The sequence below is a fragment of the Mercurialis annua genome, linkage group LG1-X, assembly GCF_937616625.2.
Source record: "Mercurialis annua linkage group LG1-X, ddMerAnnu1.2, whole genome shotgun sequence".
NCBI classification, from domain to species: domain Eukaryota; kingdom Viridiplantae; phylum Streptophyta; class Magnoliopsida; order Malpighiales; family Euphorbiaceae; genus Mercurialis; species Mercurialis annua.
In genome coordinates this window covers 47,679,457-47,706,519 of record NC_065570.1, presented here as the reverse complement: position 1 = coordinate 47,706,519, position 27,063 = coordinate 47,679,457, and the positions used below count along the sequence as shown (strand labels likewise).

Sequence of the window (27,063 nt, the reverse complement as noted above, 5' to 3'; positions counted from 1 at the left end):
AAAAAACCTTAAAATGTGTTTATTTGATTTGAAAATACAAATTTAAGGTGGGGATTGATCCTTTAGTTAAAGTAATTTCATTGCGCAAAAAGAAATAGAAAAATCTCTGTCGCAGTGCATTAATGGTGGGTAATAATAATATGACAAGTAATTGAAATTGAAAGTTTTTAGGTTTTATTATCTGAATAAAAGTGGATTTTGAGTAGGTTATTTATGTAATTGGATTCCAACTTCACTCATTTTTTCACGATTTCAGGTCAGATTCACTGAGAAATGAGAGTAGTTTGAGCATAAAATCATGGCTTACTGTCAGTGCCTGAATCTTCGCGGCGGAGTTCATTCGCTATGGAGAAGCATGAACTACTTGGGAGTGAATTTGAAAAGTTCTCAGAAAATTCGGAATTTGATGTTCAATTTCAACTCAGCTGTTCATGTTCATCCCTTATTCACTTCATCTAAGAAGAGTTGTTGTAGATTATCCAGTACAAGTTCAGTTTCACGCACAGTTGCTTCGCCAAGTGATACTGTTGAGCATACTTCTCAAAGTAATGTTGCACATGGTAGTCCTTCCGATGGAAGAGTTATGCTTATAGATGGAACGGCTATTATTTACAGAGCTTATTATAAAATTATTGGTAATTTTCTTACTGTTTCTTATTCTCTGACTTGAAAAATTTGTGTCGTATGCATCTGAGTGTTGCATTTTACTTAGACAAATTCAGCTGTTTGTTGTACCTTGTCTTTTCATCTGCAGTTTCGTAGTTTCTTTTATTACGGATGGAGCGCTATTCTGTTATTGTTTGGTTTTGGTGCCTGCGGATATAATTAACTCTAGAAATTTAATGAATACATCATGTAAGGCATTGCGTAAGATAGTAGGTTTTTAGAATGTATGTGACTGCTAAAATTATTTGAGAAGTTGGGCAAGTCCGTTGGAAGATGCTGTGAATGGTTAGTGGTGGTTGTAGGGTACTATGGTTTTATAATCATCTCTGAGATCTAACGTATTTAGTCATATAATTGATTAGTGTTATTGTTTTCATTTGAATGTTTACGTTTGTTTGATGCAATATCTAATTAAATTGGACCAACTGATTCATTTTTATCCCTTACAAGTGATCTACTTTAGCTGGTTTTTTGTTTTTTGTTTTGGAGAGCAGCAAAGTTGCACCATGGTCATCTATCGCACGCAGATGGCAATGGAGATTGGGTTTTTACTATATTTTCAGCACTATCACTTGTAAGGATTACTTATTATTTGGTTATCTTTTATGTATTTTACCGATATTATTTATAAAAAAATTTATTTTGAAGTTTTTGCCTTACATAAGCATATATATTGCACAACATGTGTCTGATTATACCATACTCATTGCATTTGGAGTTAGAAATGCTATTTTCTTTCTATGCGATACTCCTCTGGTTAAAAGTGAGTTTTAACTATATTTTTAGACTATCATTTGTTAGTGGAATTCAAGATTGTGTTTTATTTCTTGTTCTACTTCATTTATGAAAAAACCCTTTGAGTTCACATTGTCTTTTCTTGTGGACATAATTAGTTTGCCCTTAGAATTGCAATTTAAGTGACATTACTTGGACATACTGACTGACTTACCGCATGTTGAATATTTTTCATATCCTACATATAAGAGCAAATATTAGTAATTTATATGTATCCTATATTATTTAGATAGAATAATTATTAGCAAATTATTTAATTGTAGTTTAAATCTTTGTGAATTTGTAGCCTATTCACTTTTGATTAAACAAGTTATTTTCTAAAAAAAATTATTTGCTTCTTCTAAGCCCTAAAGCATATTTGTTCTTTCTCTTGCAGATAATTGATGTCCTGGAATTTCTCCCTTCCCATATAGTGGTATGAGATTGTCCATGATGCTTGTTTGCCTATTCTAATGTGCATTAGCTATCTGTTTCCATCACCATTGTTGTTATGTTTGGGCTTGACTTGAGTTGAAAGCATCTTGGCCGATAAATTCTGTTTCATATATGTTAAAAGTATTAAAAAAGCTTCAGAAGTGCAACTCATGCCTCAAAAAACATAAAATGTCAACTATATAGATAAACAAACTTGCTTTTACCTGAAAGATTCTATGGATCCTTTTGGCTCATAGTTGATACATAATACTTGTTAGATGAGCTTTGATTAGTTGTTGTTAATAATATGTTAAATAACTTTGAAAGGTATAAATATTTCTTATATTATAATTGAAATATTTTTTTATAAGATTTTTTTTTAATTTAAATTATTTTATACTAAAATTTAATTTCTTAATTATAGCTTCTATTATATAAAAAAATTAATTTTTATGTAATTATAAATAACTATATCATATAAAAATAGTTTCATTGACTTTATATATTATAAAAATAATGTGTTCCAGAATTGCTCATTTTGTCTTAATAATTAATAAAATTAAAACAACTATTTGTTTTAGGAAAAGAGTTTCAAAATAAAGTTTGAGGCTGACAGATGTTGTATCACCTTACCAAACAGTTAAGTAGTTGTTTTTTGTCAAAAAACAACTCATGTTTGACCACCAAACAGCTGAACCAACACTCATTGTGTCTTAAGAAAAATATAATGGAAATTTGGAATAACACAACTTCGCTCAACTATACATGGACCTCCTTTCTCTATCCACCTGGTTTAAAGTTGTATCTTTAAAAGATTTAGTGCTTCTAAATCCTATTCCACTATTTTGCTCTGTGTCACTTGCAGCTTCAACGTGCCCATCTTTCTTTTTTGGAGCCATTTTGTGTTCGACTTCAAACCATTTCTATTCCTTCCTACAAATGTTTCCTAAACGAGTGTCCCTTCCACTTATTTTAAGATTTATTTATTGTTTGCTCCATCGTCTTATTTTAGCTCATCCATTCACCCTCATGTTTGTCATAGTAATCTGCTTTACATGTTCTAATTACCATAAAGTGCCTTCATGCTTGTCATAGTGGAATGGCACCTTGGCGGTTATAAAATATTAGGAGAAGCTATTGGCCTAACTATGCGCCAATTGGCTGTCTAATGTCTTTTGGTGCATCCTTTGGTTCTACCACTTCCTAGATTGTAGGCAATTTAGTTGTGGAATTGTAAGATCAACATATAAATATCAAATCCACAAGATGCTATGTATTATCAAGTGTTGTTTCTTACTCAAATTCAGATAGGCAGGTTTATAATTTTCGTCTCCGGTTTCACTACTGATGATTTTCAAATATTACTAGTTTGCATAGAATATAGTTATGTGGAACAATCTTCTGAGCTGTTTATGGCTTCTGTTCTAGATGCTCTTTTTTGCTCTCTTTTTTATTGTCTAAATTATAAAGATATAATAAATGTGCTTCACCATTTGATGATGTTATCAATTGGTTTATTGTTTCCCTGCAGGTGGTGTTTGATCATGATGGTGAGATTTAAACTTTTTTGCCATATTGGATATGCATTTGATTCTCTAAATATCCTATCCAGCTTATTTACTCTCTTTTTACATTACCTGCAATATGCATTTCAGGCAATTATACATTCTATATGTGGAGTTCTTTTATGCGTGACTGTAAACTCTGAAAAATTATCTGATGCCTCTATGTGGCTGAGATTTACAATGATCCGGCTTTGGTTTGATCATATGTAGTGAGTACTGACCCCAACCTCTTGCTTATTAAGTTACGACACTCTTAGTCAATGTGAGACATGAAAGTACTCAAATGATATGTATTAGAGCCTCTAGATTTTTGCAAACGGTAAACCACAAAACTATCCAAAAAATCACTTAATTTTCAAAAATATGCTCTAAGCCCAAAAATTACATCTTTATCTAAAAATTGAAAATCTTTTCATTTTTTACGCTTTTATTTTTGCCAATAAAAGATAAATGGTAGTTACATATATGATACCTCAAAGATACATCACTGATATATTTTCGATACATCTCTAATTCGGAATGGACAAAGTGAGAATATTTAGGTGCTGAGTGATATGTTTTTGGAAAAAAGTATTTTTGAAAATTTTGGCCGATTTTAGGCTATTTTTGTGGGTTTTCTCTTTTGCAAAAAAGAAGAAAATCCTTTGCCATTAAATGGCTATTATTCTTTAGCAATTTTCTATTATGATTGGTGCTGATATAGTAAGATTTCTTCATTGGTTATGATCTGCTATTCAATATTGTAGCTCTTATAGAATACTTGATGATTAAAAAATGGCATCTTCTTGTTCTTTTCCGTTCCTTTCCTCATTGCCCTCCTTCGGTCTTCCTCTTTGAATTTTTCTTAGTCTATATAAGATAATAAAATTTGGGAGAATTGAGATTGTAAAATATATATCGATCCACAAGGATACACTGTGATACACATAACATTATTCTTTTAACTCAATAACATATGTCAAACATCATTATTATTTGTCAATTTATCAATTCATCTAAAAGTTTAAGCTGTTAGGTGAGGCTACAGCTTTGGTTTATTATCTCCAAATAACCTTTACCTCGGTGTGCTTCTAATGTTGTTTCATTCTTATTATTACTCGTTAAGTTAATGGCATAATACTTATTTTTGATATATATCATAAAAGTCATCCCAATTTTTGATGGTTCATCAACCTCAATAAGAGTGAGATTTTTCTTTTTTTTGACTCATATAGTTATCTGTAGTCTTAAAAACTATATTGAAACATGAGGAAAAGGTCATTTGATGGCTCATTGAATAGCTTAAATGTTTCTCCCATGGGCTCTACATGAAACACTAGTGTTAAGCTCAAGCAGAAAATATTCCTGTTTTCCTAGATATACCATGTATCATGCTCAAAACATTAAAGAGAGGAAATAATATGACTGGAACATAAAAAATCTCAAAACTATATTTTCTGTTGTAGATGATTCTATCCATTTGTTGCTAAGAAGTCTTAAACATTTTCTGCACTTGAGATGTGTTTGGCCTGGCTTTGAATTTAGTTATTCAGCTAAAAGCATAAAATGAAAATTGATAGTGATCTTTGTGATGTAAAATCTGACAGGTCAGTAAATTAAACCAGCTTTGTAATTTGTATTAGATTTCGAAGATAGTGGCCCTTACTGTTTCATACATCATGGCACTGTCAAACTTTTAACCTTTTCTTTTCTTTTTGCAAGTTTCCTAAAGACACGACGAATATCTTTTAACTCATCACATACATAAATGAATTTATGTGACTGTATGAAACAATAAGAGGTTATGAAAATACTAATAGTACTGAAATTTACTTTAGAAGTAAATATATTTGTGCTCGGATAATAAAGATGAGCGCGAGTAAAAAAAAACTACAGCTGAAGTAAAATAGGGAGCACTGAGTTGGTTCCTTTGCACTTGGGTGTCTGTAGAAGCAATTTTAATCTGGGAGATAAATCGTATAATAAATAGGTTTGGGATATGATTTTGGAAGATTCCATAAATGATGGTATGTTTGGAAGGGAAATTATCTAGCAAAGGTATGAAGATTTACACATAAAGAGGGCATTGATTCTCTAAACTGTGTAATTCTCTTATCTACTTAATGTTCTAGTTTCCTATTTCAACATGGTGTAAGTGTTTTATTTGGGTGATTGAGAAAGGACTTGCATTGGATAAGGAACTTTTACTTTGTAAAAATATTAGAAAATAGTGATATTATTTTTTCTTATTTTTATGAGATCTGATGAGAAAACTTTGTACTCTCTTTTTTATTTGAACAAGGGATTCTACAGTATAATGTGATGGTTATTTTTGTGAAGAATTTTGTGGCAAGGTAAGTGCTTTGATAATTTCGTTTGTAAGTGATAAAAATGGTGAGGTAGTTTTGGATGTTGCCTGTTTGGAATTTCTGAAGAAGGCTGAAGTGACTTGGAGCATTTGTTAAATTTTTCTGTCATCCATTTTTTTTATTATTGAACTATCATATAAGGTGGTCATGTTTTTTGCTTGGTGTTCCCATGGGTGGATTCTGCTGTTTCAGCTTGTGTTGATTAGTTATCACATTTTCTGTCGTCGCCTGTTGACATTATTCCACTAATGTCTTTCTAGAAGTATGGTCACCTCCCTATCATGTTGCTCGCCATATTTTTGATTCACCAACTGCTTGAAGGAATTTTGATCTTTTTGATATTTAATTTAGACTTTAATGATTGAAGTAATGTTTCGAATAATTTTTAAATCAACCAGAATTTTGTACAAAGCAAACCAAGCGTGAACGCATGATAGCGTAGAGAGTATCCTACCACCAATTATCTTAATATTTTCTCTATCTTGAACTTGAAATTTTGTTAATCTCGTGTCTCCTATTTCCATGTACTTCTACTGGCGCCTAAATGGATACAAAGTCACCATCAGAAAATTGAAGTAAAGCATGAGCTTTCCATTATGCCTTCAGCATATTGCTCTTGGTGCCCTATCTTTTAGTGGTCGAAATTGGCTTACATCTTCATGTTTTTCATGATGAACATTTTCTGAGGATGTTCATTTTGTGGAAATCTCAATGTAGCAATGAAGAAAGGATCTTTTTTGCTTGCTTTTTTGGACTTTGGTTAACTGTTTCTTAGGATAGTATGACATAAACTTTTGATTGTTATAATCCTGTATTCAAATCATATGTCCTTCTCATGAGTCATGACCATTATTTTCATTTAGGTTCTTAAATTTGTAAAGTTAACATGTCGATGATTGATTGCCCAAAAAAGGAAGTTATGTATATCTCTATGATTTATGTCTCATATGCTGTAATCATAGTTTCATTTTTACTTTTTTTTTTTTGTGAGGAGGCTTAGCAATATATACCTGCATTTATGGAGCTTGTAGGGAGAATTAGGTTTGCTGGGTTATTTTAGAGATTTGTGTTAGCTTAACCAGAGAGAGTTTGGTGTTAGAAAGGATGTCAAAGTTTTATAATAGTTCATGTCCTTGACATTAGTGGGGAAACCGTTTCGTTCATAGTACTTCCTTGAAAAATAAGAAATCTATGATGAACATTTTGACTGTTGCATCAAGTTTATTTAAATTGCTTTTTTTCTTTCTATTTGGGTCTCCAGACAAGACATTTTTCTTATAGGCTTAGTTATTCATTTTGCTTTTGTATATTTCACTAAGAGTTGAGTCCAAATTTAATGCTCTTGACAATTGATTGTTTTATGTGAGACTCGCTCTTATGCTGGATGCCAATTATTCCATATTTTCTTTTTTTTAGAGTCAAGTTATGAAATAGTTCTAATTATAAGACTGTTTTCAAGAAAAAAAAATTGATAGAAGAAAATTTTTCTGTACAGGAGGTCCATTTGGTACTTGTGTTTCATCCAAAGAAAATGTCATGGCAAAAGGTATGTTTGTTCAAATTGTATAAACGTTTGGGATGATTAAGTACTGCATTTACATGTGAATTAAATGGATTCTACTGTATATAGAGAGGGAATATCTCTCATTCTACATAAAAGAACATATCTCTTCGTCCTAACATCTTGGAAGACCAAGGCTGTGCCATTGTAACCGTGTACATAACCTGAATCCCATTTGTACAATATTTTCATCACTTTCTAATGCATCAGTTTATTATTATAAATTCTAGTTTATTGGAAAAAATTGAGGGTTGTTTTATTTTTGTCAAAGATGGTAATCGACTCTTTAGAGTCTCAATTGTTAATTTGTTAGTTACGGAGGCGTGGTTCGAACCCACAACCTCTTGATGCACTTAGAGGTGTCTTAGCCATCCAAGCTAGGCCCACATTGGCACTGAGGGTTGTTTAGTTGTAGAAAACTGGACTCGTTTTTTAAGAAAATTGGAGAATAGATTTTGGTGTTTAGTTGAAAAGATTCTGCAAATGGAAACAAATATTTCTAATTCTCTAAATTACAACTTTGACAATATTCCATATCTGTTTTCCGAGTTTCCATTATAATTTATAAACTCTAATGTATATACCACCACCTCCTTCTTCTATTTTTTTCTTTTTTTGTTTAAAAATGTCGCAGTATAATAATGGTTAGTATTTATTACAATTTTGGTCATGAGTTTAAACCCGTTTGTATATATTGTTTAATTTAATCTACTTCTTAATTTTCATGTTTAACTTTTTAAACACTTTTATAACATCACTTTATATATGTAGTTACTCTCATTCTTTAATATTATTATCTCTATCTTTATTGCATCATGTGCAATTTGCAATTATCCTTATAATTATGCTACAAAAAAGTATTGGATTACTCTATATACTTTAGTAAAATAAAAACTTGTATCTAAATTAATCATGACAAAGCATGGAAAGAAATATTAGATATGAATAACTTTAGCAGTTAACATATTTAACATGTTTTTAGATTTTCATTTCCATTTGGATAGAAAGAAAAGAAAACAGAAATGGTAAAATATTTCCCACAATAAAACACCTCCCGAGTGTTTAAATCTTGCTTTTGCATACTAAAAGGCTCTTTTTTGTGTGTTTATTCTGCGTAATTCTATATGTCTATAATTGTCTGGTCATATAGTCATACTTTGGTTCTGGTTCTAGTATATTGGTTTATTTCATTTATATTTGAAAGTGGCTCCTTATCGATTTTCTTAGCTCTTGATTCCTTGACTTCTGAATTGAGAACTGTCTAATTGCAAGATTACTACATGTTCAACTCTTGAGTCGGAAATCGATGGGCTTTAGGAAGATTAATTTTTTCTCAGAGCTTAGACTAGCACAGCTCCATCAAACTTATCTTCGATGTATGCTTCGTTTTGTGCTTGAAGGCTCCAGGGATATGGGGTACAATTAACTACAATTAGCACCTTCTGACAATATTACAAGTAGCTCCATCTAGGAACAAGCTCTGGAGTTTAAACTAATGTCGCAAATGGACACACTCGATTAAACAAATTCATTTTCAGGTGGGAATTTTGGAATCTTGATATCATGTGTGAATTCTGGCATCTGATTAATTATTTTTGAGATATAAGAAACTGATAGGCAGCCTACCAGGTCCTTATTGATTCAAGTTACGGTTTGTTCAGCTATATTTGTGCTTTAGTCGTTTCATTTGACAGTTTAGAATAACCAACAACCAGTAGCCTCCTGGCTTAGTTGCACCTGCATACAATATGTGTAACCAACTAGGCTTTTGAAACTGAACTTATGAATGTTATTTACATTAGATATGATGCTGAAGGCTGGTCCTATCACATATCTAGCAAAAGAAGTCAACTTTTAATTTCAGGCCTTACAAGTTACAATGCAATTTCTCAGTGCTGTCTTCATGATGTCCTTTCCACTATTCACATCTGTCTCTCATGAAAATAAATTGTGTTGTCTTATTTTAGTTTGAAGTTCTTTTACTTGATTCTTTTTAGTCTACAGTTTTTGCTCTTGTAAGGTTAGCAATTTTGTGGGTGTCTCCTATTTGCAAAAACTATTTAATACTTAATCATGCATTTTGTTTATCTTAGTAGTTCACAAGTAACATTTAGCATGTGCAATATGGTCAATTGTTAGCTTTCCTAATGTCTTTTGTTTTGTATTTGTTTTAAAGGTATGAATTTCCGTCACAACCTATACCCATTATACAAGGGTAATCGTCCCCCAACTCCTGATACCATAGTTCAGGGACTTCAATACTTAAAAGCATCTATAAAAGCTATGTCTATCAAGGTGATTGAGGTAAATAACAGTACGCTAATGTTTAATTTCTTTTACTCTGTTGTGCATAATATTTGATCATAAGTTTTCATAAGGTAGGTACCTGGTGTAGAAGCTGATGATGTGATTGGAACATTGGCTATGAGGAGCATAGATGCTGGATTTAAGGTGATTTTTATGAGAGCAGAAATGGCTGAATGTCTGTTTGAAATAGGCATAATGGTAAACTAAATCCAAAAAGGTTGTTGCAATTTTATCCAAAACTTTTAATTTGTAATAATAGCCTAATTTCAACATTTCATTGCAATTTTAGCCATTTTTTAAAATCAATTTAATGCCTGAATTTTTCGCCTCAGTATACCTATAAGCTTCGTTTAACTTTTCCGGTCATTTTTAGCTTCAGATTCGTTTTTTTTTTACTTCAATCATTGAAAAAGTTAGAGAATTTGTAATTAGATTTTAACGTTATTTCTTATTTTTTTAATATTAGAAGTTAAATTTTGAAATTCTGAAAAATGGGTTTTGCTAATTACAGAGTTAATTTATAAATTCAACTAAAAAATGGAACACCTAAATTGATTGGAAAAAAATTGGCTAAAATTGCAAGGAAATATTGAAATTAGGCTATTATTACAAAAATTAAAATCTTTGGATAAAATTGCATCAGCACGTAAAGGGTTAGATTTATTTTACTATTAGGCCTTTGAAATATAAAGAAGCCTCTCTTTTCTTTCAATTTGGTTCAGAGTAGGTCATTGAAAATAATTTTTGCCATTTCCTTATAAAATTATATCTTTATTAATATCGGATGGCTTCTCTTTGCTCAAGAAATAATGTATCTATTGATCCTGTCCTTTTTATCAAGGAAATAATTTAGTCGTTGTTCCGTGTAAATGTACAATTTCATTTTGAAATTCTCGGAACCATTTTGTTAATATCGGATGGGTTCTCTTTGCTCAAGAAATAATGTATCTATTGATCCTGTCCTTTTTATCAAGGAAATAATTTAGTCGTTGTTCCGTGTAAATGTACAATTTCATTTTGAAATTCTTGGAACGATTTTGGTGTTGTTATCAAGTAGCTACTGTTATAGTAGTTGTTTCCTTTTCAGTATGACTATAGATGATTGGAATGTTCTTGCTTCTATTGCATATCATACTCTTGAATGTCATGGAAGGAAGGAAATCTTCCTGATTTACTTGGTCACAGCTTGGGAATTCTCCATTTCTTTTGTAGTTGTAGGCTAAGTTGTGGTGATACAGTCATTTGGTTAAGAGCTTGCTCTTTTCTTCAAGCACATTACTTTTGCTTGCGCTTCTTCTCTGACAGGTACGGGTTGTTTCTCCTGACAAAGACTTTTTTCAGATTCTCTCTCCTTCATTACGTCTTCTACGAATTGCATCTCGTGGATTTGAGTTAGTGTTTCTACTTACAACTCTATCACATTAATTTTTAGTGTTTATGAGTATTTGAGATTTTAATGATTTAAAATTTTCTGGTTTTCTGGAAGTTCTATCCCTTTCCAAAAATTAATTTTGCCTCTTCTCCCGAAAGAAAAGAATATTCCTTTTAATCTTATGTTATAGAATCTGCATTATCTAAAGTAAAATGGATGACCAAACTGGTTGTATAAATAATATCAGCTTCTGCTATGCTAATGAGTTTGCCAATTTACTTATTTATGATGAGAATTTGTTTATGCATATAAACGCATAGTGTATGAAATTGTTGATGGCTCTATCTATGTGATCATCAACAAATTTGTTGGCTTTATGTTTATGATATCATAAAGAGCCAAATCTGACTGTTAAATTAAATAAATTGAAAATTAACTAAGTTGGCCAAATTTGATAACTTTAGTTTATGTTCAACTTATCATGGTGTGTACTGGAGGTAATAAAGATCAAATCTTTCTGAAACAATAAAACTCAAAATGTTCAGAAAATAAGAGAGTATATATCTTTATCTGAAGAAAAATGATTCTCTTTTTGATAGTGAAAAATGGGAAGATCAATATCTCTGGCCCAAGGATCAAATTCAAGGGTCACCAAAAAAATCAGTTCCAAATGTGCAACTTACAACTTAATAATCCACTATCATGATTAAACCTTGAAGTCATAATTCACCTTCCATTACTTCTTAGTATGGTGCAAATTTTGATGATTTAATGCGTTGGTGGTCTCCTTTTAGTCGTTTAATTCTTATGGAAGTGAGACATGGAGTTAAATAAGTTTCAAAGAATTTAAGGAGCATGTATAATCGAATTACATATGGAAAATTGTGTCCTTCATTTTAAAAAAACTATTGCAGAAGGCTCATAGGTAAGCCTGTTAATTTTTGCTTGGTGCATTATTGTATTATTTTCAGAATAGATATATTATAAGACTTGTTCCTACTTAGTACCATACTGCGGAATTGCAAAAATATGTAATGTACAGTTCAAATTTATTCTGCACTATTAACCCTTTCTATTATTTTATCTATCCGAAGAAATTTTCGTCAATGTTTTTGGGAAAAAAACTGAGCAAATAACATACTTAGAAATGTTAAGACTTTACCTGGAGTAGCTCAGTTTTTTCATCTGATTCTTTTAGCAGTTTGTTTTGGTTTTTATTCCTGAGACTCTAAGAGTTTATTGTTTTCTTTTCCAGGATGGTTTCCTTTGGAATGGAAGATTTTGCAAAATTGTATGGAGAATTGAAGCCTTCTCAGTTTGCTGATGTAATGGCTCTCATGGGTGACGCATCTGATAACATTCCAGGTATCTTGATCCATCTCCAACACTGATCGATTGTATAGTGTTTTTCTAATGAAGTTGAATTAGCATTGCACAATCAATGTTCGTAAATTGCTGTTTTTTTCTTTGTGCTGTCTTTCTCCCTTAGGTCTTGTTGTATTTAATTTGTCTTCATTGCTTGATGATTACCATTTATGTGAAGCATGTGCGCTGCATAATAATGATGAGTTACTGATGACACTGACTTACTCAGAATTAGCATTAGTTCATGGACTATAACTAACTATCAGACTCATTGGTTTAACCACTTAACCTGGGTACTTTTGTCTCTTCTTTTTGAGATTTTATTTTCCTAAGAGTCTCCACAACTCCAGACCTTTCCTTGGAGATAGGTCTACAATTTGAATCTGCAATTATAGGCCCGAGGTCAATATAAAGATCGTATAAAAATAAGTTAGCTCATCAATCATCCTTGATTTCTGAAACCCTCTCAAACTTCTTCCTTTATCCAACTCTTGCATAATGTCCTCTTTTTCCCTTCTCCATTGCATGACAAAATTCTAGAATGATTGTTTCTTCTGTTGATTTACGAGGATAATCATTTTGCTTTGTCATTATATCTTTAGGTATTGCAATTCTCTGAAGTGCTATAAGGCTCTATATAACCTTTCCTTTGATTTTGGAACAAGCGAGGAAAAGGAATGAAAATGCTTAACTGAATGAACAATGAAACCAATTAGCATTTTCATCCTTTTTGTTCTTTGTTCACTTAAAGGTTTATGTCAGCCGACAGCTTGATTGATGTGTCATTTTTTATAATTGCAGGAGTTGGAGGAATTGGAAGTGTCAATGCTGTGCAACTGATCACTAAATTTGGTATGTATATGTTTCATGACATACCCATACATCAAATTTAAATAAACCTTGTTTTACAAAGATTCGTGTCAGCGACAGAATAATTAAAGTTTATTTTTCTCAACTTCGTCCTACTCTTACATCAAATTAAGCTCAGTTGACATGTCAGAAACATTACTTGTTGTAATTGACATTTCTTTTGGCAGGCACGTTAGAGAATCTGTTGGAGTGTGTTGATCAAGTAGAAGGGAAACGCATTAGAGAGGTAGTATGTCTAGCTACACTGCAATAACATCAAATGCTTGCAAAAACTTATCTTTTCTCTGTGTAAATTAAGATCTAGTGGCTGTTTGGACACAAAGAAAATTGAAACTGCATTCGATTCCCTTCTCTTGGTCGTTCTGTGGAACATTTGTGAGAGAAAATGCCTTCATTTTATTAACTTCTTAGCATGTCTTCAGTAATGGTGGAAACTAGAGCGAGGTTAATCCTGATTCAGTGATCTGGGATATAGAGGAACAAGCAAAATTAGTCAAAATGCAAAGTATAATGTTCTCCCCTATTGAGCAATATCATCTCCCTCCAAAAGAAACCTTGCTGTTTGCTACACCAAGATGTGGAGTCGCCTCATGTATTTTAATTTTTTAGATTTAAATTGAACTAGCTCTAAGCTCAATGAAATTGTCTCATTTTTCTCTCTCTCCACCAAGGTAGTCATACTGTATTGTTATATTGTACTTTCAGGTTCTTAATATTTTGTTAAAGGTTCACCATTTTCTTTTCTTCATCTTGCTGACTCATTTTTGTAATGCTTCCCCGCGGTTTTCTCTTGTAGGCTTTGAAAGCAAATGCTGATCAGGCTGTACTAAGCAAGAAACTGGTAATTTTCTCCGTGATTTTTGTTTCCTATTGTACATTGTCTTTTTTGAACTTTTTTCTTCTTCTTCAAGTGCATAAACAGCTCATGAAAGTTATCTACTCGTGTATTTGGAGCTCACATGCCAAGGTTCATAAAACTGATCCTCACGCTATATGCAGCAAAAGATTGCCTCTTTATAGTTTGAGTCTCAAAGATCATTATCTATCATTTCTTCTCTTTTTAAAGATTTACCTTCATCAATGATTAGAATTTTCATACGATCATAGTAGATTATTTGTAAATAACGGTGAAGACAGGGAGATACATTACATTTCTAATTTTCTTTACTTTCATCTAGTCTCTGTAGCATAAACAAATCTGTGGTAGGACTCCTTACAGAATCCAGCTAGATCCACCGTGTTAAAATCTGAGTCGAGCATGCTTTACCAATACATTGATCTTGCATAGCCTATTTATAGAGGCGTCACAAAAATATCTCATGTCTAAGGGTGTGAATTATTATTGCAATTGTCACCTTACTGTCCTAACAGGAATTTTAAGCACCAAGAGCTTGGACTCTATCATGATCTAAATTAAATTTTGGGATTATGGCAGGTACTTCTACGTTCAGATTTGCCATCCTATCTGGTTCCGTTCACCATTGAAGATCTAGCATTTCAAAAACCCAAGGCAAGTGTGAATATTATTATATTTCTACTGTTAAATCCTCATTCAGTTATGTTGTGATTATGCTTTGTATATCAACTTATCTTAGGACTTGTTTGCTCTAATCTTTGAGTATACTACTGGGTGAGGGGGGGCACTACTGTTACTTACCGATATAGGAGTGGCTATAAATCCTGGAGTTTGCTTGATGGTCATAGGAAGACCCTTTAATACAAATCTGAAATCGTCGTCCAGATCTTTTTAGAATTCGTGGACACTTTGTTAAGTAAAGAAAGGTTTATGACTCGGTTGTTCGCCATATTACTGCTTATTCTATCTTCAATCTTTAAGCTATGTTGCATGGAAACAGAAATACTGAAACAGGAAATGCCGAGATGAGAAATGGGGAAATAATAATTTTTTATAAGTAAAGGATATATATATAAAATCTTGGAATTTCAGGTGTTCGACAAGTTTTTTTGCAACCGTCTTTAAAAATTGGTTGTGAGAGCACAAAATTATCCTATTATTATTGTTTAGTTGTTCATTTATTATGTTATAATCTTTTCTTTGAAAAAGATTAAAAAATTTGGTTTTGTGGATGCTGCAACTCTCGAACTTCATCAATGCAGGATGATGGGGAGAAATTCATGAGACTCTTAAAAGCAATTAGTCCTTTTGCTCAAGGATTTTCAGCAGATCCAATCATTAGAAGAGCTTTAAATTTGTGGAAAAAGCTTGAAGAACAATGATAAATACTGTCTTGTTAGTCCAAGCTATCCGGAAAAGAAAGACCTCTGTACAGTAAACTCCAAAAGCTCGGCAATATGTGAACACTGAAGTCGGGATATTTTGGCTAGCAAATGAGGAATATTAGGTTAATTGTATCTGCAGAGTTGATAAATCTACTAATTCTTTTCAACTTCACTTCATTTCACAAGATGAGGGTCTTTCAAGGATGACAAATGAAGGCGGAAAAATCATGAGTACAACTTACATCTAAGTGATCTCAACCTGATCGTGTTTCAGATTCGATTTCCTCAAGCTCGAAAACAGCATTAAATTCGAAGTCATTTCCTGGTGTAAACTTCTTGAGTTGTTCGGACCCTTGTACGGTGCTAACTTTATTCTCATGCACCTTCAGATTTTCCTGTATGAAATTTACAGAAACTTCATTCAGGTGTAGAGTTCTCACAATAACATGCATACAATTAAATGAGTTGCCTTCTGCTTATAATCTGCCACTGATAACTAGGTGACGTTCTCCTTGCTGAGAATTTATAGAAGGAATTCCTGAGGGACCAGTAACAATTTTGTGAAATATAATTTCAGATGAAGCAAAATCAACTTTTTTCCTTTCTTGAACTTCAATAGCCAACACAGTAACATCAGGATGTAATGTAAAAGATTTAACATTATGAGCATGCATTCTCATAGGGATCCTCATGAGGTAATCATGTGATCTTCCAAGATTCGAGTTTCCGGCTCTTTCCTAGATTGAAGTTGGCCTTTCGTACCCATGTGATAGCTTTGTCTGGTGTGCTGCCTTGCATGCAGTTGAAGCGCTATTGCCCTCACCAATATGAGTTTTATTCACATCTCGAATGAATTCAAGCACCATCCTGCTTTATTTGTCTTCCTCTAGCAATATCGGATTTTCTCTCTTGAAAATTGACATAATATAATGGTAGGAGTAATATAATTCTACCTAAAATTTCAGTTTTGATTTCTCTTTCGCTATTGTAATTGTTGGAGATGTGAATGAATTCCACATTTGATAATGAGAAGAAGCCAAATGATATAACTAAACAAATCTGAGTTCAAGTTCAATTGTAATCTTGAAAATTCATTTTATCCAAAATGTTTGGCTTTTAGTTTTCATGTAAAGTTCGTAAAAATGGTATTATATTCTACTATTTATATATATGTTTGCAAACAAAAATACCTATTAAATGGAATTTGTGTCGCATGGAAACTTCTCGAGTTTTAAAATAGCCTAAAAGGTTTAATTGTTCTTTGAAAATAGTGGGGTTTAATTGTATCGAAAAATAGTTTAAACGCCAAACCATCTAGAGGTCCCTGTACTTTACACGTTTTTTTTTCTATAGGTCCTTATACTTCATTTTTCTATTATCTAGTCTCTCTACTTACTTATTTTCGAATTCAGGTCCTTTTTGAGTTTTTTCCAGTTCCTTTACTTATACTTTTGTTTTCTTCCAGTCATACAAAAGGACCGAAAAAATTTCAAAAAGGACCTGAAAATCAAAAATAGATAAGTAGAGTGACCAGATAATATAAAAATGAAGTATAAGAATCTACAGAAAAAAACTTGTAAAGTACAGGGACTTTTAGATGGATTAAGCCTAGTTTAAAAGCTTATCTATACTTTCATGGAAACTATAAGCGTTGTTTTGTACCTTTTGCCTAACAGAAATAACCACCTCTCCGGCTCTCCTTCACAAGACCAATGTATGCAAAAAAGATCCTAAGAAACGGTGCCGTATTTTTATTATAACAGAGGATTCAAAACGGATTGATTTTACGTCGTTTGAATGTTAAAACAAAAAAAGATGGACGTTGGATTTTTTTTTTATAACTGCTAATTGACAACTGATAAGAGTAGAGAGGAGCCAAGAAGAAGCACCTAAAAATGGAGATAGCCGTTAAAACCCTTTTCTTGGGTTTAAACCCTAAGGTACGTATTTTTGTTCCTTATATTTATTTAATTCCTAATGGAATTGAAATATAAGCGTGTTCCTTTTCTTTTTCTTGGGTAAATTTGGATATTGGCAGCTCATAAATCGTAAACAATCAGTAGATTTGATATTTCAAAATCAATCTTGCAAAAGCCCAAATGTCCATCATCGAGGTTATTGTGCAAAATTAAGGTAAATTTGTCCATTTCCCAGCTTTTCTATGTCAATGAACAAGACAAAGGATTTACACTTTTGTACTGAATAGGGAGACACACAGATGTTTTACTCCTCTTGTCTCTGCTGTACTATCAGGTTTGCAAATCCCCAAAATTTGAGAAAAATGTTAATTTTCTTTATTACTGCTTTTGTTCAGATTTTAATTGTTGTATTGTACTTAAATTAGGCACACCTGGCGGAGTTTGTTCTTCTCCTTCTTGTGAGTTTGAAGAATTCTCTGTAACGGCTTCACCTACCGCGGAACCTGGAGAATTAAGGGTATGTGAGCTGCCGGCTGTTGTATTTCTGAAACTGGTCTTTACGGATGATAGGTTAATTTAGAAGTTTACTTTATTTTAATAGGAAGTTTTGTGAACAGATTAGTGTAGAGGTATCTGGTGTGAGGACTAGAGCGATTTTTAACGATGTCTTTGACAAAATGGTCGCTGCTGCCCAGCCAATTCCAGGGTTTAGACGAGTAAAAGGAGGTGAGCTAGAGCACTCTTTATTAAGCTTTTCCCTTTCCCTCTGCTTATCAAGTGCTAACTGCTAACCTTTTTTTAATTCACTTTCATTCATTGCATTGCTTGTGTTGATGGGTGCGGAATTACCAGGGAAGACACCAGACGTAAGTTTCTTATTGACCCAGCTATGATTACGTATAATCTTATCCTCTTATTGACGTTTTTTCTGTTTGATAGTCTCTTTTTTGTGTGTGCTTAATTACCGACTGCCACTTGATTTCCTGTTATTCTTGTTATGGTCACGGCCCTTGGAATCAGCCTGTTATGCCTGACTAAATTTATATAAAAATGATGTTACATAACTCTTACGTTAGCAAATATGCTCACACAGTTCCTGCTGATGGTGTCTGCTCTCTGTATCTACATTTGTGCTTCATCTCCATGAGTGTGGTTTCAAGCAGTATGACACTTGTATCTTGCATGTCAAACTGCTGAAATGAGTTTAAGCCTCTAATTTTCTTGTTGTGGGATTGGATCACGGTTGCTTATATTGTGTTATCCATTCTAATCTTTCTTAATGGACTCTATGTAGAGATAAAGAACGTAAATTCTTGACAAGCTTGATAAAATTGCAGTCATTGCAGTTGGCAAATTTCTATGTGCAATTGTGCATTCACATTTAGTTTTTTTGTTCATTATACCGCTTTTTGCAATTGTTATGATTACTTATCATTTCTTGTAGATACCTAGAGACATCTTGCTAGAAGTCCTTGGACCTTCAAAAGTTTACAAGGAAGTGATCAAGAAAGTAATAAACTCTACTATAGCCGAGTATGTTGAAAAGGTAACTTTTAGCAGATTCTGGAATGTGTTCTTGTGCAAATGATATTTATTGGAAATGGTGCAACTCTTTTATGTTTTATGATGATTTATAATTTTATACTTGTTTTCATATTTTCACTTTTAATGAATGACCACCCAACATAAATATCCCAGCTAAGATGCTATTGTTACTTCCGTTTTCTTTGCAGTGGTGAAACTTTCAATTTAGCATCTAAATTATTTCTGTTATTGAACCTGTTACTGAACTTTAAAACTTGTGTCGTTATGATGCTAGCCCTGTGGCTGATTAAGTCTCATAAGAATACTGGATGTATAAAGTTAGGTTCTAAAATATCTTAGTTAGCTTCACTACGCAAAATTAAATTTTAAAATGTCTCGAGACATAATGTTGAATATACAAAAAATTATTCTCAAATTTGATCTATATAGATCATATTTCACACCTAAAAAGTTTCAAATAAGATACCTTGGAGATTGATTTTACACAATTACTTTTTTTTCAACGAGTGCAAATTGGTCAGAAGCACCACATCGATATAACTTTTTAAGTTCACCAACTGATTTTGTGTAAAAAATAATTTAAATACTCAATTGACACCTTTGAAACAGCTTTTTTTTTTATATTGGAACAGCTTTGAAAGAGTTAGAACACCAATAATGCAATTATTTCTAAAGCTGATCTAATTTGATGAAGAAACTTATACAGCTTTTAGATTCATTGCATTGTCTTTTCCTAAATGATCAAAAAATATAGAATCTTCACTTTTTCTTTATGTTCTTGAGAATGTCAGCATTAGCTTTATATTTTTATATATGATCTTTTAACTTTCTGCAGGAACGTTTAAAAGTCGGTAAAGATTTGAGAGTCGAGCAGAGCTTTGAGGATCTTGATGATGTGTTCGAACCAGATGAGAAATTCAGTTTTGATGCAGTAATTCAGATTCAAACAAATGAATGAATAATGATTTGAAGTTCTGTACTTTCGAGAAACTATTAGTTCCTCCCGTCAAGTCTGCGAAGAAGCCTGCCCAAGATTTGCATAAATTTTGAATATTGTACACTTAATATGGGCGTGATATCGTATAACAAATCTTTGGCGTGATCTCATATCACAAAACTTGGCGCTTCTTACTAGATCAGTTTAGTACTTGAGGGTGGAATTGAAATTCTAAGGTGCGAATTTGGGTGCAGCTGACAAAATTGCAACGTCAGGGTGCAATTGAATAGGAGCTAAAAAGTGGTATTTTTGTGATTAAGCCTTAAATTATTAGCTAAATACCCATGTTTTAAAAACCGGACCGGCCGGTCCGACCGGTTGAACCGCTAACCGGAAGCCCAGCCGATCTAAAATACCTCTATGAACCGGAAATCCGGTCCGGTTGGACCGGATTGGACCGGCAGAACCGGGACTCATGAAACCGGATTAGACCGGTTAAACCGTCCGGTTCAATAAATTATCTTGAATATATAATCGGTTCCTTCATATCAAGCTTCTTTTATCTTGGAGCTGCAATTTTATTTCATTTTTTATTACAACTTATTTGATTTTGTAAGAGAATAAAATTAATTGGTTGGTGTTTGTGTTGTTAGGAGTGAAGTGGAAGAGCAACTGAGAAGTGAAAAAGAATGGGTTTATGAAGAAAAGAAAGATATATAATCTATGGATTGGAATTCTCTCAAGTTCAAATGAATTTGAGGGGGTTATGTTCACGATCTACACCGTTCATTGTACAATGAACGGTGTAGATTAATTTGATTAAAATTATACTTTTTTGATCTACACCGTTCATTTTATAATGTATGGTGTAGATCGTGAATATGATCCCCTCAAGTTCAAAATAAACTTGAGAGAATCCCAATCCATAATCTATATAGCCATTAATGGTGTTTTTCTTTTTGCTGGAGAGAGCAAAATGAAAGGGTTGGTAGAGGAATAGTTTTTGTCATAGGAAAACGCCAAAAACTTAGGGTTTTGACTATATTTATTATGATAATAAATGGTAAGAAGTACATTTGTAGTAGTAAAAATATATTTTTAGTATTAAATGGATAGTGACGCATAGAAGAAGTAATGCACATATATAGAGTAAGTGGATTGTCAGCAAAAATGCCTGACAAGTAAAGCCTATAATTTTTCTTTCAGAACTTTACTCAACCTGTTGAACCGGCAGTTGAACCGGTTGAACCATAAACCGGTGGTCACACCGATTTGGCCACCGGTTCGATTTTTAAAACACTGCTAAATACTTTTGGTTTATGTTTGAACCTTTTTAGTTTAATATTTCTAATAAATGCATATATTTAAATTAAATCAACTCGGACAGTTAGTGCTGTAATAGATGGCTCCGACTTTTTAACAGGTGTTCAACCTGTAAAATAATGTTAGACTGCTGAACGAACAGTGGTTGTTCGATGAGTACTCTGATACTTAAGTCAGTATTGAGTTTAAGAGAGTATTAGTTGTAAATTCGTAATTAGTCTTTATATAGGCAAATACCCCAAATTTTTTTAAGTGAGCATGGAGAAATAACTTCTAGAGTGAAATCCCTTAGAAAAGGAATTCCTATTTGGCATTTGAGTCTATTTAGGAATAAATCGCCTAAATAGGATTATACTTCTCAAATAGGAATGTCTCTTGTTCTTCTTGAAAATATGAATCTTCTAATCTGTTGTAAAAAATTGTTTTGTTTTGTCTTATTCTTAATTTGTTATTTTGTGTTATTTCAAGACAACCTAAATCCCACATGGGAAGTGAAGAGTCTCAATTGTGAGTTTATAAGGGTTTATGCAATATAGGCTCATAAATGTGTGGAAGGGGAAGCAATGGGCCCCCCTCCGGAGTGAGGTTGTGGGTTGGGGTTCGGGATGAAAGTCGAGTGGGCTTGTCCGAGGTTCGACTAAACTTTTTGCAACCCGGTTTATTTTTTGATTATTATTTAACAAACAAAGGCTTATGTGAGAAGCCCATTATTTCACTATCAGAAATTAATTTTGCTCAACACCTAAATTTTCGGAACAAACTTTGACTTGGCTTTTAGCACACGTTTTAATTAAGCTTGCACTCTCATTTTCTGTTAAGCCACGTTCAAACTTTAAACACGATTTTCTGTTATGCACAATATTTGATTTTATATATTTTAAACTTAAACTGCTGGATTGATTAGATATGAAATATATCAAATATTAAACCTGCTTCTTCTGCTCCTGTTGTATATAACAGAAGAGCTAGTTGAACCCTGGAGTATACAGCAATATACTTTTAGGGCAGTGACATCTCTCACGCCTCTGGCTAAATACTTCGTTCTCATTTCAGATTATCTAACAATTTAAAAGTATATTTCTGTTATATCCACTGAGAATGCGAACGATGGTATTACTGGTGCTAATGGTGACAACACTGCTCTACCTCTGCCAACAGTCGTTGTTCCTACTCCTAACTTGTTGGCTGTTGTTCCCTACGCCAAACCCTTCCCAGACATCTCAAAGATTCAAGTCTTTGATGGTGAAAATTTCAGGCGCTGGCAGGAACGGATCTTTACTGTTCTTGATATGCACGGCGTGGCTTCTTCTCTCACTGATCCAAAGCCTCTTCCAACTGCTGTCAAGGAATCCGAAACTTGGCTTTATGCCAATAAGGTTTGCATGCACACAATAATCAGTACCTTATCTAATGAATTGTTTGATGTTTATTGTGCATATAAGGAGGCAAAGCAAATTTGGGAATCCATGACTGCAAAGTAAACTGCTGAGGATGCTGGCAAAGAGAAGTTTGTAATTGGCAACTTTTACAAATGGGAGATGGCTGAGGACAAGGATATGATTGCTAGATCAATGAGTACCACAAACTGCTGGAGGACCTTAAAGGCGAATCAATTACTTTGCAGGAGGAATTTGTAGCTGGAATTCTGATTGAGAAACTGCCTCAATCATGGAATGACTATAAGCAGAATCTGAAACATAAGCACAAACAGCTTACTTTGCAGGAACTAATCACTCACATCATCATTGAGGAGACGAACCGAAAGGAGATCAAAGCTGCTCGAAATAAGGGATTAACAGCAAGGGCAAACATGGTGCAAAACAAAGGGAGCTTCAAGAGGTATGACCAAAAACCCTCTGTAGTTGTCAATACTGATTACAAACCCGAAGTTGCTAACCCCACTGTATTCAAGAAAAATATCAGTTGTTTTGTGTGTGGAAAGCCAGGTCACATTGCATCTCAATGCAGGAAGAGAGTCAGAAATGGCAATCCTCCTAAGCCAAATGCAAATTTGGTCGAAGGAGATGATATTGTTGCTGCTGTCATTTCTGAAGTGAATCTGGTTGCTGATGTGAAAAACTGGGTGGTAGACTTAGGTGCTACCACGCATATCTGTGCAAACAGAGATGCTTTTACCTCCTACACACCGGTAGGGGATGGAGAAGAATGTGTGTTCCTTGGTGATTCTCGAACAGCCCCTGTTCTTGGAAAAGGAAGGGTTCTTCTAAAGCTCACATCAGGAAAGACACTGGCATTGAATGAAGTTCTTCACGTGCCAAACATTCGAGCTAATTTAGTGTTTGTTGCACTAATGGGAAAAGGTGGGGTTAAGGTGTCATTTGAGTCTGATCAGATTGTAATGACAAAAAATAATGTCTTTGTGGAAAAGGGTTATTGTAATCAGGGTCTGTTTGTATTGAATGTTGCTGAAATAATAAAGGCAAATGCACCTTCTTCTGCTTACTTGATTGATTCAATTGATATTTGGCATGCTAGACTAGGACATGTGAATGCTAGCTATATTAAGAAAATGCAAACACTTGGTATAATGACTGGATTAAATAAAACGAACTTAGACAAATGTCAAATATGCGCTGAAACTAAATCGACTAAGAAAACGTGCCACTCTGTAGTTAGAGAATCTAAAATACTTAGTTTAATTCATACAGATTTAGGAGACCTAAAACAAACCATGACTAGAGGTGGTAAAAAATATTATGTGACATTTATAGATGATTGTTCTAGATATGCTAGAGTTTATTTATTAAGAAATAAAGATGAAGCATTTGATATGTTCCTAATTTATAAGGCTGAAGTAGAAAACCAACTTAACAAAAAGATTAAAAGAATTAGATCAGATAGAGGTGGTGAATATATAGCATTTAATGAATATTGTGAAAAAGAAGGAATAATATATGAAGTAACTCCTCCATATTCACCAGAATCTAATGGCGTAGCTGAAAGAAAAAATAGAACCCTAAAATAAATGATGAACGCCTTATTAGTTAGTTCCTCTGCTAGTGATAATTTATGGGGTGAAGCTATACTGTCTGCCTGTCATTTACAGAATAGAATACCTTATAAGAAAACTGGAAAAACACCTTATGAACTGTGGAAAGGGCATATACCTAACCTGAAATATTTAAAAGTGTAGGGTTGTCTAGCTAAAGTAATGTTGCCTGATCCTAAGAAAAGAAAAATAGGCTTTAAAACCTCTGATTGCTTGTTTATTGGATATGCTGAACATAGTGCTGCTTATAGGTTCCTTGTTTTGAGAAGTGATGTTTTTGATTGCAACACTATAGTTGAAACTAAAAATACTGAGTTTTTTGAGAATGTGTATCCACTAAGAGTCAATTTCTCAAATGCCAACTGTAAATGAAAATGAAACTGAAAATATAACTGTGAACTCTACTAAGGAGTTGAGACAGAGCAAGAGACAAAGAATAGAAAATTCTTTTGGAAATGATTTTTATACATATCTGATTGATAATGAACCTTTAACATATAATGATGCAATTTCTTCTACTGAGTCCGTCTTTTGGAAAGAAGCTATTAAAACTGAAATTGATTCAATTAATGAAAATAAAACTTGGGTTTTAGTTGATTTGCCACCTGGCGCAAAACCCATTGGCTGTAAATGGATTTTTAAAAGAAAAATGAATCCTGATGGTTCAATTGAAAAATATAAAGCTAGATTGGTTGCAAAAGGTTTTTCTCAAAAACCAAACATTGACTATTTTGACACTTTTGCCTCTGTAACTAGAATTGCTTCAATTAGAGTTTTAATTGCCTTCACTTCAATTCATAAACTTTTTATTCATCAAATGGATGTTAAAACTGCGTTTTTAAATGGTGAGCTAGAAGAAGAAATTTATATGACCCAACCTGAGGGTTGTATTGTTTTTAAAAATAAAAATAAAGTTTGTAAACTTTTAAAATCATTATATGGTTTAAAGCAACCTCCTAAACAGTGGCATGAGAAATTTGATCAAGTCTTAATTAGTGATGGGTTTTCCTTTACTGATGCTGATAAATGTGTTTAATACTAAAGTGCTTGATGGTAAGTCTGTCATTATTTGTTTGTATGTGGATGACATGCTTATCTTTGGTACTTGCCTTAGTATAATACATGAGACAAAGGCTTTTCTTGCTTCCCAATTTGATATGAAAGATATGGGTGAAGCAAATGTGATTTTGGATGTTAAAATCATAAGGAATGGTGATAGTATTATGCTATCACAAGGACATTATGTTGAGAAACTTCTTAATAAGTTTGGACATTTTGATGTCACACCTGTGAGTACTCCTTATGATGCTAACACTCGCTTAATAAAGAATAGAGGAGATCCTGTGGGTCAAACTGAGTATGCTCAGGTTATTGGGAGTCTGATGCATCTGATGAATTTCTCTCGACCTGACATAGCTTATGATGTGTGCAGATTGAGTAGATATACTCATAATCCCAACCGTGATCATTGGAATGGCATTGTCAGACTAATGAAATACTTGAGAGGAACCATGAATTATGGTATCCTATATAGTGGATTTCCCGCTGTACTAGAAGGGTACAGTGATGCTAATTGGATCTTTGATTCAGATGAGACAAAATCCACTAGTGGTTATGTGTTTACACTTGGAGGAGGTGCGGTTGCTTGGAGATCATCTAAGCAAACGATAATTGTCAAGTCCACTATGGAGTCCGAGTTTGTAGCTCTGGAATTAGCTGGCAATGAGGCTGAGTGGTTGAAAAACTTCTTAGTTAGTATTCCTTTGGGAATGAAACCAACTCCTTCAGTGTCTATGCATTGTGATTGCCAAGCGGCAATAGCCATTGCGAAGAATAAAACTTACAATGGTAAGAATAGGCATATTCGTCTAAGACATGATGTGGTAAAGCAATTGTAAAAGGATGGAATTATGTCCATTGACTATGTGAAGTCAGAGCTGAATTTGGCCGATCCTTTGACTAAACCTTTGGGAAGGAAAATGATTCTTGAAACATTGAGGGGAATGGGACTTGTGCCAATTTGAGTATTAACTGTGATGGTAACCCGACCTCTGTGATTGGAGATCCCATGAATTTGGTTCATACGGGTAATAACAAGTCATGTGTTAGTCCTGCTAGTACTAAATTTTGATTTAGTTCATTCCTATGGTGTGGGTTGTGCTAGAAGCAACTATTGTGAGGTTGAGTTTGTAACTCTTAATGATTTCATAGTCCTTAAGGATAGTTTATATTTAGTTGCTATATAAACTTGATGAAATCACCTATATGAGTGTGGAGTGGGGCCGCTCCTATATGACTTGTGGCTAAGTCATTAAAGCATTCATGAAAATCCAGGCACGCACATGGCCTATTAGCGCAAAACCGCATTGAGTAGCAGTTTGTGGAAAGTAGAATGTGAATGTTGAGAATTATATCTTACAATGGAATTCTTGGTTCATAGAAGTTTAAAACTTCACCAAGCTTACCGTGAGTTATAACTTTTCTTTTCAGGTTTTGGTTCGTAGTCTAAAAGACACCAAAACTAATGCATTTTATTTAACTTGAGAATTAATCCAGCAAGTGTTTTTCTGTTTTGAAATAAGTGGGGGATTGTTGTAAAAATTTGTTTTGTTTTGTCTTATTCTTAATTTGTCATTTTGTGTTATTTCAAAACAACCTAAATCCCACATGGAAAGTGAAGAGTCTCAATTGTGAGTTTATAAGGGTTTATGCAATATAAGCTCATAAATGTATGGAAGGGGAAGCAATGGGCTCCCCCCCCCCCCCCCCGCCCCTCCGGAGTGAGGTTGTGGATTGGGATTTGGAATGAAAGTCGAGTGGGCTTG

The 27,063-nt window shown here is 33.4% G+C and overlaps 2 protein-coding genes across 5 annotated transcripts; both read left to right on the top strand.

Moving 5' to 3' along the window:
• Positions 1-24: 24 nt before the first annotated feature.
• On the top strand, positions 25-15,986 carry LOC126687323 (uncharacterized). 4 transcript variants are annotated; one of them, XM_050381860.2, is made up of 15 exons: positions 25-125; positions 257-635; positions 1,161-1,240; positions 1,838-1,876; positions 3,407-3,425; positions 7,284-7,334; positions 9,526-9,653; positions 9,732-9,800; positions 10,962-11,047; positions 12,284-12,393; positions 13,195-13,245; positions 13,431-13,489; positions 14,060-14,104; positions 14,699-14,773; positions 15,382-15,986. In XM_050381860.2, exons 2-15 carry the CDS (start codon positions 299-301, stop codon positions 15,499-15,501), a joined length of 1,269 nt encoding a protein of 422 aa, XP_050237817.1. In that variant the 5' UTR covers positions 25-125; positions 257-298; the 3' UTR covers positions 15,502-15,986. The 4 variants fall into 4 exon arrangements, with proteins under 4 accessions (XP_050237817.1, XP_055962465.1, XP_050237824.1 ...); XM_056106490.1 differs by having other exon boundaries at positions 112-129; XM_050381867.1 differs by lacking the exon at positions 25-125 and having other exon boundaries at positions 154-635; positions 9,526-9,644.
• Positions 15,987-17,334: 1,348 nt separating this feature from the next.
• LOC126654466 (uncharacterized) lies at positions 17,335-20,224 on the top strand. The gene is made up of 8 exons (XM_050348330.2): positions 17,335-17,444; positions 17,543-17,637; positions 17,711-17,757; positions 17,849-17,940; positions 18,041-18,149; positions 18,276-18,289; positions 18,868-18,969; positions 19,804-20,224. The coding sequence occupies exons 1-8, from the start codon at positions 17,400-17,402 to the stop codon at positions 19,924-19,926; spliced, it is 627 nt and encodes a 208-aa protein (XP_050204287.1). The 5' UTR covers positions 17,335-17,399; the 3' UTR covers positions 19,927-20,224.
• The last annotated feature ends 6,839 nt before the right edge of the window (positions 20,225-27,063 follow it).

Excerpts from the sequence above, each read along its gene's own strand:
- LOC126654466 (XM_050348330.2), top strand. The coding sequence starts at position 17,400 with ATGGAGATAGCCGTTAAAACCCTTTTCTTGGGTTTAAACCCTAAG. Across the intron at positions 17,445-17,542 it reads TCTTGGGTTTAAACCCTAAG|CTCATAAATCGTAAACAATC; the intron begins GTACGTATTTTT and ends GGATATTGGCAG. Across the intron at positions 17,941-18,040 it reads CGGAACCTGGAGAATTAAGG|ATTAGTGTAGAGGTATCTGG; the intron begins GTATGTGAGCTG and ends TTTTGTGAACAG.
- LOC126687323 (XM_050381860.2), top strand. The coding sequence starts at position 299 with ATGGCTTACTGTCAGTGCCTGAATCTTCGCGGCGGAGTTCATTCGCTA. Across the intron at positions 9,801-10,961 it reads GCATAGATGCTGGATTTAAG|GTACGGGTTGTTTCTCCTGA; the intron begins GTGATTTTTATG and ends CTTCTCTGACAG. Across the intron at positions 12,394-13,194 it reads CGCATCTGATAACATTCCAG|GAGTTGGAGGAATTGGAAGT; the intron begins GTATCTTGATCC and ends TTATAATTGCAG.